This window comes from Scomber japonicus, chromosome 21 (assembly GCF_027409825.1).
Source record: "Scomber japonicus isolate fScoJap1 chromosome 21, fScoJap1.pri, whole genome shotgun sequence".
In the NCBI taxonomy this organism is placed as follows: domain Eukaryota; kingdom Metazoa; phylum Chordata; class Actinopteri; order Scombriformes; family Scombridae; genus Scomber; species Scomber japonicus.
The window spans coordinates 18,380,978-18,394,114 of record NC_070598.1 but is presented as its reverse complement, the minus strand read 5'-3'; the positions used below and the strand labels follow the sequence as shown (position 1 = coordinate 18,394,114).

At 40.8% G+C, this 13,137-nt stretch overlaps 1 protein-coding gene across 2 annotated transcripts in view; it reads right to left on the bottom strand.

Annotated features, from left to right (window-relative positions):
- Window positions 1-5,936: 5,936 nt before the first annotated feature.
- The window catches only part of LOC128382404 (guanine nucleotide exchange factor VAV3), an 85,631-nt gene continuing 78,430 nt past the window's right edge, over window positions 5,937-13,137 (bottom strand). For both annotated transcript variants that reach the window (XM_053342392.1, XM_053342391.1), the window contains 2 exons: window positions 7,880-8,031; window positions 5,937-6,329 (listed from right to left, as the gene is read on the bottom strand). In XM_053342392.1, coding sequence (XP_053198367.1) covers window positions 6,285-6,329; window positions 7,880-8,031 — 197 coding nt within the window. In that variant the 3' untranslated portion in view covers window positions 5,937-6,284. The remainder of the gene's footprint in view (window positions 6,330-7,879; window positions 8,032-13,137) is intronic.

Below are 13,137 nucleotides of genomic sequence, written 5' to 3'. Positions count from 1 at the left end.
GTGGCTGCCTGGAGGGAAGGAAATACATCAACATATGGTAGGCTTTGGAAAGCAGTGAGCAGTGATGTTAAATTTATGCAGAGTGCAGAATTTTGAGATCAGTGGTGACCACAGAAACTTTGAACTATCATACAATTAACTCTAAACTCACAACAGAGGAAGTGACTGGTGTATCATCTGGTTTTCACATACAGTAACACTGATACTGTATATCAGTATCACTGACTCTCAAATATAGTCCTTAAAAAATCCAGTATGCTTCAGGCTGTAGTGACTGAGGGTTGATGTCATTCTTCTTGTTTTTAGAAATGGTGAAGCATAGTGTTTCTAACAAACAGAGAAACATTCGCAGGTAGACCATCTGCTTTGGGATCAACCTCACTGCAGTGCCTGCCACCCCTGGTTTCACATTATCAGTCTCAACAACACAGAGCTCAATGAAAATCCTTGCTCGTCTTCAAAATCTGTTTCGTATCAGAGAGCACTGCAGCAAACCAGAAAGTTGGGCCTAACAGTCTTTCATTGCTGTGAAGAAGGCTGATGTCTCTCCAGCCATCTGTCACACTGGTGGTCCAGCCTCAGCTGGAAGTGGACTGGTGTGATCCAGACTGGCCCAGCCAAGGCAAAGCCCGCTTGGTGGGCATTTAGTACAGCGTCTCTCTACTTCCCTGCAGCGCCAGCAGGACTGATCCTTTTGGTGCCTGAGCTTCAGTCTAGCTTTAGCAACGGCAGGTAACCAAGCACCAGATGGCCAGAGAGACCACCACCCACACACACACACACACACACACACACACATGCACACACAACCATTTTTACAGAGATGCTACTGTAAGCATCAACATATGGTCTGCGTCATGCACACACACTTGTACAACTATTCACTGCATGTTTTCACACACACTCAGTAATGTTCACCTTTTTTTTGTGGCTTTTATTCCAACTCGCTATATTTAGAAGTTTGGTTAACTCGGTTCATTATAATCAGCATGATAACAACAACAAAACCCACCCTTTATCCCCACATTCATTCACACCTATTAGCCAATGAGCTAGTGAGAAACAGCACCCCACTGGCTGCAGGTTATTTAAGTCCTGCAGAGGGAACAGCAACAAAACACTGCAGTAACACCATGACAGCCATTTAATGAGCACTACTATACTTTTAGGACCAAGTCCTAATTTTAGCCAGAAAGTCACTTCTGGGCAAGCTGAGCAAACAGGGACAAAACTGACCACAATAAAGACCAAAGGCTGATTCATGCTCCCTTTTCTTTGATTTACTGATATTACAGAGTTTAGTGTGGTAACACTATGCACATTGTGCTCCTGCAGTTACTGGAGCTATTATCCACTGATGAAAAACGTAAAAGAGTCTTTAAATGATCAGGGTCCATTTTATAATTTGGCTACAAAGGAAAGTTATATTGCTCTCAGGTTTGAAAATGTCTCGTTAAGTAACAGATGAATAGACTTCATTTGTTTAAATACAACTTTTTAAATTAAAATACCCATACTAAAAATATCTCAGAAATTTTAATTTATTATTCTGAGTCATCATTAAATGGGACTCTTTTTTTTATATGCACAATGTCCTCCCGGAGTTAAAGCTTTTTGTCTACTGATTTAATTATCATTCAAAACTTAATGTATCATATTCTTCTAAGTATATAGTTCCTTCTTACTAATTTAGGAAATGAATTATATTCATTAGTGGTGGACAAAGTATTCAGATGCTCTACTTAAGTAACACTATAATAATAATAACACTATAAAGGTACAATTAAGGCTCTGTATATAAAATCTTAACTAAAGCATTATTAGCTAAATGTACTTGTAGTAGTACTAGGCTGCTGCCAGTTATAGTATTCCACATATTATATAACTGAATTATGAGAACTGCAGCTTTTATACATAATAATCATGTTATGTTATATTTGGATGAGGGGGAGCTATTTTTAACATTAGTATTATTAATCTTATATTATGCTGGGTAATTTCATTTGTAGCAGTGTATTGTACTTTATGATGATTATATGGAGAATCTTAATTTCTCTAAAGTAACAAGTAACAACACTATGAATAGATCTATTGAAAACCTGTAATAATGCATGACATGATAAAAAACAACAACAACACCTCATTAGAAGAAGCAACGTATATTTTTATTATGTGCTATGTACATATTTTACATTATGGTACAGCAAAAATACAGGGTAATGCTACACAGTCAGGATTGCACGGTTTTAGAGTTAGGCCACAGTGGTCGGGTACCGTGGTATGAGACATAACGCTGAGTGTACAGTAAGTACAGCATACATCTTTGGCTTCATAAGAGTAACATGGAGCATGAACACGATGAACAGAACATTTTGAGTAAAGAGGGAACACTGATAGTTGGGGAACACACAGGAGGAAGTGGATGATTGGTCAATGATTTCTTGGGTTGTGATGGCCCGAGAGCAAGAAAGCAAATGTGTTGTTTTTATAGAACGTACAGTATTTTCTTCAAGTATGTTTAAGTTCAGGTTAGTGCAGACCTGTTTACCAGCTGGTTAAGGAGACTGTGTCCTAAAACATAGCTCTGAATCCTGTCAGAATGCTTTTCCCCATGTACGCCTACACATATGGACATAATCTGCACACACGTTGTTGTATGGGGAGAACAAATTTTAATTCATCCTCTAATTGGCGTAATTTCTCTCAGTCTATTAATTTGTGGTAAAATTAAACTAGTCCTCATTTCACTGTGGTTGTTTATAGAGAATCAGGACGCCTCCTTCCCTCCTCTCCCTGATAATACCAAATCTTCCTTCCTCCTCCCACCGAGATACAGCGGCGGCAGTTACAGCCTACAGAGCGTCAGGGTGAGGGACAGAATACAGAGAGAGACAGAGAAGAAAGAGATTGGATGAAAGATAGATGGGGAAAGAGAGCAGTAAAGAGAGAGAGAGAGGGAGAGAGAAGGGAAGTGACATGGTGAGATAGAGAGAGAGAGAGACGGAGAGAGAGAAGCAGACAGAGAGATGGATGCAGCGGGGTCGCTGAGGTGAGGAGATGGTGTAATGATTAGATCACAGATACCCTTGAGCCTTCTTCCCGTCCCTCCCACACACATACAAAAAAAAAAAAAATCTGGAAGCACATTCAGAGGAAGGAAGGCCTGCAGTTGTAAATGGCTCCGCTGTCAGAGTTCATCTGGGCGGAGGAGGAGTGCAGGAGTGGATTACCGGAGTCTGCGATTAGAGAACCCTACTCTGCCTCTCCAGTTCTCCCAAGACGGGAAGAGAAGGTTGTGTTGGATCTCATTTGTGCCACCGCCACACCACAGCTCTCTCTAAGATTTCCTAAAGATGTTATGAGTTCAATGTTTGACTGTTCAGAGCCAGCAGACATTTTAGGAAGCACGAGGGGGGAAAGAAATATCATCCTCAGAGTTCCCACTGGACATGAAAGTTTCTGGAATATCAAGAATTTTTGAATAAAATTCAGGGATGGAAGCAAACTTTACAATACAAAGTTGTCTTTACAAATAACATCATCTTAATTTCATTACATGTTTTGAGTATACATGCAAGTTTTAAATAAGACTGCTCACTTCTTTAGAAAAAACCTGACTCTCATGTACTGGTTTTGTCTTTGAGGCATCTGCTTTCCCTCTCACTCTCAGCAACAAGACTGAGACTGATGCTAAATGCTGCTTTAAATATTGTTTCACTACTAATCAGATGATGTCATCTCCAAACTTTAGCAAGGTGACCGCTTGGAAATGAGATGTGTTTAGGATGCTTCCATCTAGTGGTCACTTAATGACACTGTTGATAACACAAAATTGGAAAAAAGGGATTACAACACTTCACTGCTGACAATGTTAATATTAATACGATAGCTTTTTGACTTTTTTTTCAGTATTAAGTCCAGCATTTAAGCAAATGACTGCAAAAAGAAAATCTTGAGTCATAACATTATATAATGGCGTGGATTGGCAGGGGCTGGCAGGGGGGGGGTTTCATTATTTCCAAACATCATGGCTCTGCTAAGCGCATACAAAAGCATATTTTCTTTTACAACTAATTATTAGTTTCACAAAATATATTTCTGACACAGCACCCAGTGGCATCAACAATGACAGACATGGCAGAGGAGGAGGATAGCTTTGAAAGGAAGCAATGCCCTAAAGGCTGTTTCAAGAGGCAGGATCCACCACTTAGCCAGTAAAGGCTGTCTTGATCTTATCAAGCAGTTAAACTTCAACATCACCTCTGCAAAGTTCTTTCTTCAGTATTTCACCATGTTTCCACTTAAAGTAAGTGTTAAACTGAGGCTGCCTTGGAATAAATTGCCTAGATATCATTGTATTGTATGTACATTACAAGAAAGATGTTTAACTATTACACAGTTTCCCTTAAAAGTGAGAAGAGAGATACGTTATTAAAATGTCATGTGTGTGACAGTCTGTATTTGATGATGGGGAATGTAACTGAAGAAATGAAAGGACTAGTTCAAACTACAACATGCATGTAACTGCATAAATCTGACTGCCGCCTTCAGATCATAATTTTAGATGTGTGTGTTCTGCCTTCTTATTCTGTCTGCAGCTTGATATTGGAGTGTGTTCATAGTATACGGGTGTGTTGTGCAGAATGTTTTGCTCTAAAGGTATTTATTCCCCCAAATGTGGGAAAATCCTCTTTCACTGTGGATTAAGGAGACAGTGTGCATAATGTTTACGGGAGGTGAAGGTGGAACGCAGAAAAGAAGAGGGGCTGAGAGGGAGGACAGTTAGAGGGAAGATATAAGCAGCAGAAAATGTTTTTTGAAAGCTGATATTAGCTCCTTTTGGATTGAAGCTGTTGATACATTGAGCCAATAATAAATACTTTTTTAAAAAAATATAACGCTGAAAAACCTCTAAAGTACTCACTATAACATACCTGCTAACACTCGGAAAAGGACATTTTAATCTGGGCTGATAGCTTCCTGTAGCAGAATTGATTAACTCTGCAACAACGCAATCAATCAAACTCCATCAAATGTATAATATCTGTAGATGATGAAACCAAATTAAAGTTTAAAATTTAAACTCTAAAAGTGATGCATAAAAGTGGGGGGAAAAAAAGAAACAACAAAGTTGGGCTGTCTTCATATTTCATCTGCTTTCCTTTCCTTCATTTTTTTATGTGTGCAGGACAGGTGGCTTCCAGGTAGCTCAGCTTGTTCCCCCGACAAGCCGGTAATGCCTCCTATAAGATAAAACCTCGGCGAATGTGTTCCTGTCGACAGAGCTGCCACCGATAAGAGCTGAGGATCGCTAACAGCCAAGACAACTAAAAACATGAGAGGATGGGCCGGAGATAAAGAATGTAGGAGGTGGGAGGAAAAAAAAAAAGAAAAAGGAAAAAGGGAACGACGGCGATCAACTGCTGGCGATGCTATCCGACGCCATCCCTCTCTTACATCTCCTGTGCGAGCGTGTGCGGTGATCATAATCTGAAGGGGAGGAGAGGTGGATGGTGTGTGTGTGTGTGTGTGTGTGTGTGTGTGTGTGTGTGTGTGTATCTGGGTCATCAAGTCATCAATACCACCTGCATTAGTGGAACAAACACACAGGCAAGGTCAAAATAGACTATTCAGACTGAGAGGGAGATGAATAGAAAAAAAAAAATTCCAGTGTGGGTCCTTTCCAGCTCTACACCACTCTATTCCCACAGGGGGATGGATAGATGGATGGATGAGCGCATGAATGGAAGAGTGGCATTTGAGTATCTACTTTTGACAGATCGGCGACGGCAGACTTGGCAAGAGGAAACAGGTGGGAGTTGGGGGGCTGCGGCTGGCTCGGGCAGAGAGAGGAAGGGAGCGAGGGGTGAATTATGGATGGATGGATTAAGTTAGGGAGGAGGAGGTGGAGGTTTGGGGGGGGGGGGTGTTGTCTGACGAGGGCTTGTGCCCCGCTGACAGGCAAGCTGCTAGTTGGTGGAGTCACTTAGCCACACAGAGTCAACCAGAAATGATTGGGCATCTTTGCCTATGCAATGTACTGTAGCCCTTTTTTTTCCTCTCCCAAAAAGGCCGCAGGGAATGGTTGCAGGCAGCAGGGCTCCATCTGAGGCGGGTGAAGCCGTGTACTGCTCCGCTTTGTAAAAGGAACACAGGAGCAAGCAGCGGTGCAGGAGCTGACGGCACTTTCAATTGTTTGTTTTGTTGCCGTTACGAGCTCAGCCCTCTCACTCCGCTGCTGCCGTCCATCTTTTCATCTTATTCTTCTTCTCGTGTCGGACCGCTCACTCTTCACCCTCCTCTACGTATGTGGACGGAAACCAGCCAACCTGAGGGAGGGGAGGGGAGGAGAGGAATTAGTAGCTATACAGAGGCTGAGAGACAGTATCAGTTTGTGATAGCTTGTGACTTATTTTTGTGACGCATTTTCTCACAACCTGCACTGGCTTGTTCTACCTTCAGCAGTCTACAATCACCTAGTGCCTTTCAACAGCCCACAGGAAGGAGCTGTGTGTTGTATGTGTAGGAGGAGAAAGCAGTAGGAGTAGAATAATTTTATAATTACTTGAAAAAAAGATATTTCACATGCAACCCCTGCTGAGTGGAATAGGTATAACTTCAGAAAGTCCTTTTTCTTTTATTCTGAGGTCTAACACAATGTGACTGATAATGATATTCCACGAGTCTACAGATGCACTGTTCATCACCTATAACTTTTCATACTCAAATAAATTGTTTTGTTATTTTTGGGTAGATTTATTCTGTTTTAATTGCATCTGTAACATATCTTTAAGTATGGTACCTGAGCTGAAAACTAACAAGCAGGTCCTACGTTGCCAAGACAATTAATAAGACAGATTAAGCCTGATTAAAATGCCATTAAATTGCATGAGTAATTCCAGTAATAAGTGACTGTTTAATGATAAATATAATATGCTGGCAGTCACTTTGTACAAGTTTTTAGCAGACAACTCAATTTCAAAGAAAAAAAGTTTATGTTAAAAACTTTTAAGGGCAGTAGTATTAGGCTTAGTATCTTTTTCATGAAGTAGTGTTTTTAATTTACTTGTTATGGTGGTTTATCCCTGGAAAAGTTGAGCAGTACAAGGGTTTTAACTGGTTAAAAGCTTTAAACTGCTGTCTTCACAGTAGCATCAACATACACAACAGGCTTAGTAAAAGAGAAAACTTCCTTCATTCAGCATAGACGCATTGCTAATAGCTGCAGCACACAAACACACACAGACACAGGCTGAATTCGTTACTCAATCTAACACTCCCTGCCAAGCTGAAATGCAGTGCATCTGATTGGGAGTCAGTACTTTTCTGCATATAGAGCAAGGATTATCTCAGTGCTGCATGCCTGATTATAGAGCGCTCTCTGTGTTGGATAGGAACATTTATGCATTTAAAACATGCAAGCAGCAAGTTAACTCGTCCATGTGATGATACGGGGAAACAGAAATGTTGGAAACACGACAGACTAAAAGAAAGCAGAGCAAATCTGAATAGTCCCTTCCAGGTATCTGTAGACAAGAATATCTGCCAAATCTTTCTTCTTTAAAAAGCCTGTTTTTAGTAGTCTAAAATTGGATTTAAGAACTTAACATCCAAATTGAAGAAGCAAATCTGGTGTCTGACTGAGGTGAGCTAATGGAAGGTTCTGCAATATCTGAAATCATACCATACAGTTTTATCATTGCATCAAACTAATTTTAAAGGCGACACAACAAGAATTCGTGCTTCACTCTTGGGACTTTTTCAGGCTTTTTAGCTGGATAAAATGAGAGCTAATACCAGCCAACAAAAATAATGTGTTTTTTCTTCCTATCATTGATTGGAAGCTGTGTTTTACCGGCGTATGAAGGCAGCCACTTACCCTGCCGTTGACCTCGCCTCTCCACCACCCATTGGCTCCAGACTTTGTGTAGATCTTCACCACGTCACCCTCCTGTAGTGAGAGCTCCCGGGTGTCACGCGAGCTGAAGTCGTACCGCGCTATCGCCACGCCGATCACTTTGGGAGCGAACACTGCAGAAAGAGAAGGAAGGAGAGGGTCATACAATAACTGTAATTATTTACTTCATCCTGGTTCAAGATGAATTTGAAACATAAAAAACTGCATCAACACATACACATATGGTAATACACACACAGATTAACATAGATGGCGATGGTGGATAGCTTTTAATTCACCAAGAAACACCTGGGGCTTCACCCTCTTTCACCTTTCCTTTCTGTTTTCCTTATGAAACTAAATAATATGTGACAATTTATTACTAGCACAAATTCATTATTATTAGTGGTGGTTTCAGTAGTTCCAAAATGGGCTCCCACATGTTAAAAGGGGAAGTCATTTACTCAACTATAAATGATGTACTTATATTGTGATGGGTTCATATATAACATGGCTAGTTATTATATGATTTACAAGATCTCAATGCAAAAGTGCAAAGTGTTAAATGTGTTAATTTGAGAGAGTATCACGTGTTCTTTCAAAGTTGAGACTTGGCCAAGTTAGAACTAATTGTTTCATGAGGCTAAGGGGACAAAACTAAATGGTTAAGTGAGAAATGATGTACACATGGATGATTTTTCTATCCATTTTATTACCAACAACAAACAGAGCTAAACCAGCTAATTAATCTGAGAGAAGTTTGTTCATACTCCTTGCTACCGGTGCATGGGATTTATTTATTCAACTGCACTAGGTAGACTGTAGCTTTAGTTGAGATAGTCCAGCTAGAATGTTCTGACAGTGATATATCTGTGTGGGAGAGACTAGAAGTCATGTAGACAGCAGTATGAGAGCCAGACGTGGAGCAGGTTAGTTAGTTACTGCTGCCACCCCGCCGGTTTTCTTCTTTCTCCAGACACTGACTGGTGGGTCGTACTGGGCTAAGCTGACAGGTGGAAATGGAATGTCAGACCTCTACAACCTGGCCGTGGGGATAGAATATCTGATATAGAAGTGCTCTGTGTGTTTAGACTCCCCCACCTTTACTTTGATGGACACACGCATCAAATCCAGCCACATATGCTTTAGAAAACTCCTCAAATACCACAACACTTTTTTCTCAACACTGTTTTTTTGCCTCTCACACAGTGCTTTTGACATGCAAAAATAACACAATACATTCATGCATTAATAAAACACATAGTCCCTGTCCTGAACACTGGATGACAGGTATGTGCACGCAACTATGAAAGAGGTGCATATGTAGGCTACAAGTTCAAGTTCTTCATATGTCCAAAAGGGGCAATTTGTTCTGCCACTGTAGTGATAAAAAACAACACAGGCCAAGATACACAAGATAAAGACACCACATAATAAAAACACATATAAATAAAGGCGTAAAAGGCAGAGATGCAGGCAATGATGTGAATGCACTGAGCTACAGCCAGCATGCTAAGCAGCTGTTTACATGAAAGGAAAGAAAGAGAGAGAAGTGTGAGAGAGACAGACCGACTGACAGACAGAGAAGCGATACCTGTACCTGACCAGAAGGGAGCAGAGGAAGGAGGTACAAAGCTGTAGCCGGCAGGAGTTACAAGAGAGAGGCCGCAGAGCAATGGGGCTATGGCGGGGCAGGCCAGGCAGGGAGCGGAGAGATGCGAAAGGGGAGAGGGCGGGGATGGGGGGGGGATGGTAGAAGGAGAGAGAAGCAAAGAAGAAAAAAAAACATGTTTTTAAAAATACCAACTCTGAGCCTTTTTCAGAGGTATAAAGAACACAGTTGCAGTTTGATACAAAAATAAATGACGACAGGCACAGGAGCTCTAGCGAGTGTAGACTACTTCTTCCACACAGCCTCTAGTAAATGCACTAGCATTTCCATATTCATTGTTTAAGTGTTTATACTGTCTGGCCTAATGGGGGCACTGTATTTACAAATCTGCATTTTTATCTCAAACAAGATGCAAATATTGAAAGCATCTCACTTCTCAAATGTCAGTCCAGTTAAAAAAAGAAGCTGATATGTAGGTCACAAAAAAAGTCACAGGTCTGATATGGCAGTAAGTTCACTCAACATCTGTCTCATTTCCATAAAATTGTAAATTAAAGGTCAAATTAAAGGTCAAACTTCCCCATTTTGACGATCCCAAACAAATACGCACCATACAACGTGGAGTGATGACACGTCGTGATTCTAATTTGCCAAAAGGATTTCTGCATCATTAATGAGAGACGACATCTTCACTTGCGCATTTAATTGGGAGGAACATGCAGTGTAGTTCACAATTACAGCATAGGGAATAGACTTCTATTTGCATATTTATAAAGACAATCATCCACTTGTAATACAGCCGCAACCGCAGATATGCACATCTCCTGCACAAAGTTCCTCTGACAGACACGCTCAACTTGACAAGCTTATCAGTGACGTTGCTATATTTCATTATTATAGTTCTTAATTGTATGGTTACTGTCTTTGCATGTAGTCATTTTGCACCTTACGATGTCCACAGTGCAGCTGTCTCTTCTTCACAAAGATTAACTGTGCCTTTATCTTGCTAACAACTTGAGAAATAACCCACTGGAGGCTGACTGCATTTGTATTTCTATCTGTCTTCTGCAATTTCTACTGGCAGGGAAGAGGCTGCAGGCATTGATCCCATTCCAGCACTGTCGAAGAGTTGGCAGTGTCAGTGCCTTGCTCTGGGGAATGGAACCTCTAACCCTGAAACTTTTAGTTTTTTATTAGTTTTCATGGACAGATTTGAGAGCCTCTGTACTCGGTTATTTTGGACTGTCAACATAACAAGTTATGTCTGAAGTACTGTAGGGAGAAAATGCTGATGCTAAAAAGTGTCTTTGCAGTAGAAATGAAATAAAAGCAGTTAGCAGAATGGATGCCAATGGATGATTTTGTCTAGAAAAAAATAACGGGTGAACAAAGCTGATTATAATCTGATTGTCATATTATCTGACATAGCCATTATCTATCTGGGCAGCTCTAATTCAAATACATTACATACAGACATAAAAAATCATTGTGGCTACACGGCAACACAGGTCTACCTCTGCATCATTACACAGGAGCCAACATTTCTGCCACTAGGAAGAGAAAATCTCATCCCCACAATGGCAGATAAATGCCCAAACTTTATGAAAAATATGCCGCTCCCAACAATACTGTTGGCAAGTTAACTGGCCTGGGTTATTGATATGCTGTAAGGAGAGCAGAGCTCCAGTGGTTTTTAAAATGAATACTAATCAGCGCACTGAGAGACAGCTCAGCAGCCCCTAATGGCGTCTAGGTACGAGCAATATGAAGAGGGATCGCCCTCCACTTCAAACAGCCACCAAAACACCAGCAGCATTTCATGCTTCATTTTTGCAAAATCTGATTTGTGGACCACACTGGAATACACAATGTGAGCTGGTTGACTAATAGAGGAGACTACGGCCGAGACTACACACACACACATATCACATTGTATCACCGCACTCAAGAGAGTGGAGATGAGTTAAAATCCAATCAGCAACCTGAAGTCCCACGGACGCTGTCAGCTGAGATTGTTCCACAGACACATATTAATTTATATTTTGGGTTAACATGAGTATTGGTTCTATTGTGGTTCACCGTGTCGGTTAAAGACTATCAATCAATCAGTCTTGCCTTCTGCAAAGCTGTCCAACAAAACATTAAACAAAAGCAAAAATTAATTAGCAGTCTCCCAGCAGTGTTTTGAGGAGGACGGATATCAAAACAAAAAATCATATAAAAGTGAAAGAGGGAAATGAAGTCTGCACATCAGGAGGCAGCCCACAAGACAGAGGACCACACCAGAACAAAACAAATTTGGATTGGAGCTGTCTCGACTTGTGTTTTGAACAACCAAACAGCTCTGTACAATCTGTTCACATTCCTCCTGCTCGGAATGAGCTCGTCAGCAAGCCAGGGACTTTTTCTTTTGTCTTGTGCATGCAGTGGCACACAGGGTTCAAATGAAACCTCATTTCACCACTGATTGCGATAAGTCATAAATTTTCCATTAACCGACTGATAGGCGATGTTGCTTTGCTTGGCTCACACACTGGGTTTAATACCTTTTCTTCTGGCATTGCTTGAAACATTCAGCTTGGGAATGGCAGCGTGTGGGGTGTACATGGATGTTTTACAGGGCGAACAGCACTTTCTACTTTGGTTTTGGAGGTGGCAGACAGTCAACCCAGTCTTTAAAGCTCTCTTGATGGTTTTTCAACCTTATTCCCACCTGACATTATCAGCCAAGCCTTTCACAGCAATACAACAAAGGATAACAGAAGTCATATCGAAAGCCTTTTTTCTTAAAATAAACTCTTTCGCCCTTGTGCTCTTTAAAAACACCTTTAACCCCTCATTCCTACCTTTAAATTACATAATTCAATAGAATTGTTGTCAACCACATTCAGAAAAAACTATAGTGTTGTCACAAAAATGTTTATATTCACTCCTGAATAGTCAGTTTGGCAGTGCTCTGCTGTTTTGTCTGTTGTTCTCCTTCAAACACAAAAAATCGACTCATTAAAATCTCAGTTCAAAGTTACACGCACCGCACCTGTTAAGTTCCAAGTCAGAAAGGAAAAGCACCTCGCTGGGTGTTATGTTCTGCTTCATTAGCTCTGATAAATAACATCTCTAACACCCGAATGCTGAGAGGAATCAGGTTAGAACGGGTAATGACTGACAAAGTCGCAGAGTTAAGAAGGAACAGCAGCTGCATGCATAAATAATCATCCATGTGCTGCCTTCAAATGCAGCTCAAGTGCAGTTCTGGCGTTGGATTTGGAGACAACAGCTGCTTTACATTGAGGTGTTGCCAGGTTTGTTTGTAACAAAACACACATCTCACTCTAATACAACTAAAAGAAAAATCACACAGCTGAAATCTTCACCCCAGTAACTGCCAGACAGCAAAGCACAACATCCAGAGGAACAGAGTGCTGTGACAAATTCTGGTAGTGTAACAGCATAATGCTAACTAACTAATTTTTGTCTGTCTGAAGTATAAACTATTGTTTGTGGTGAGGCAGGCTAACAGCTGAAACATAGCAACATTCTGCTGGAGAGCTTCTTTTCTGATATCAAAAGTTAAGTAACATCATCTATTAAGTTCATGGTTCAATAATATTGCATTATTGTATTAACG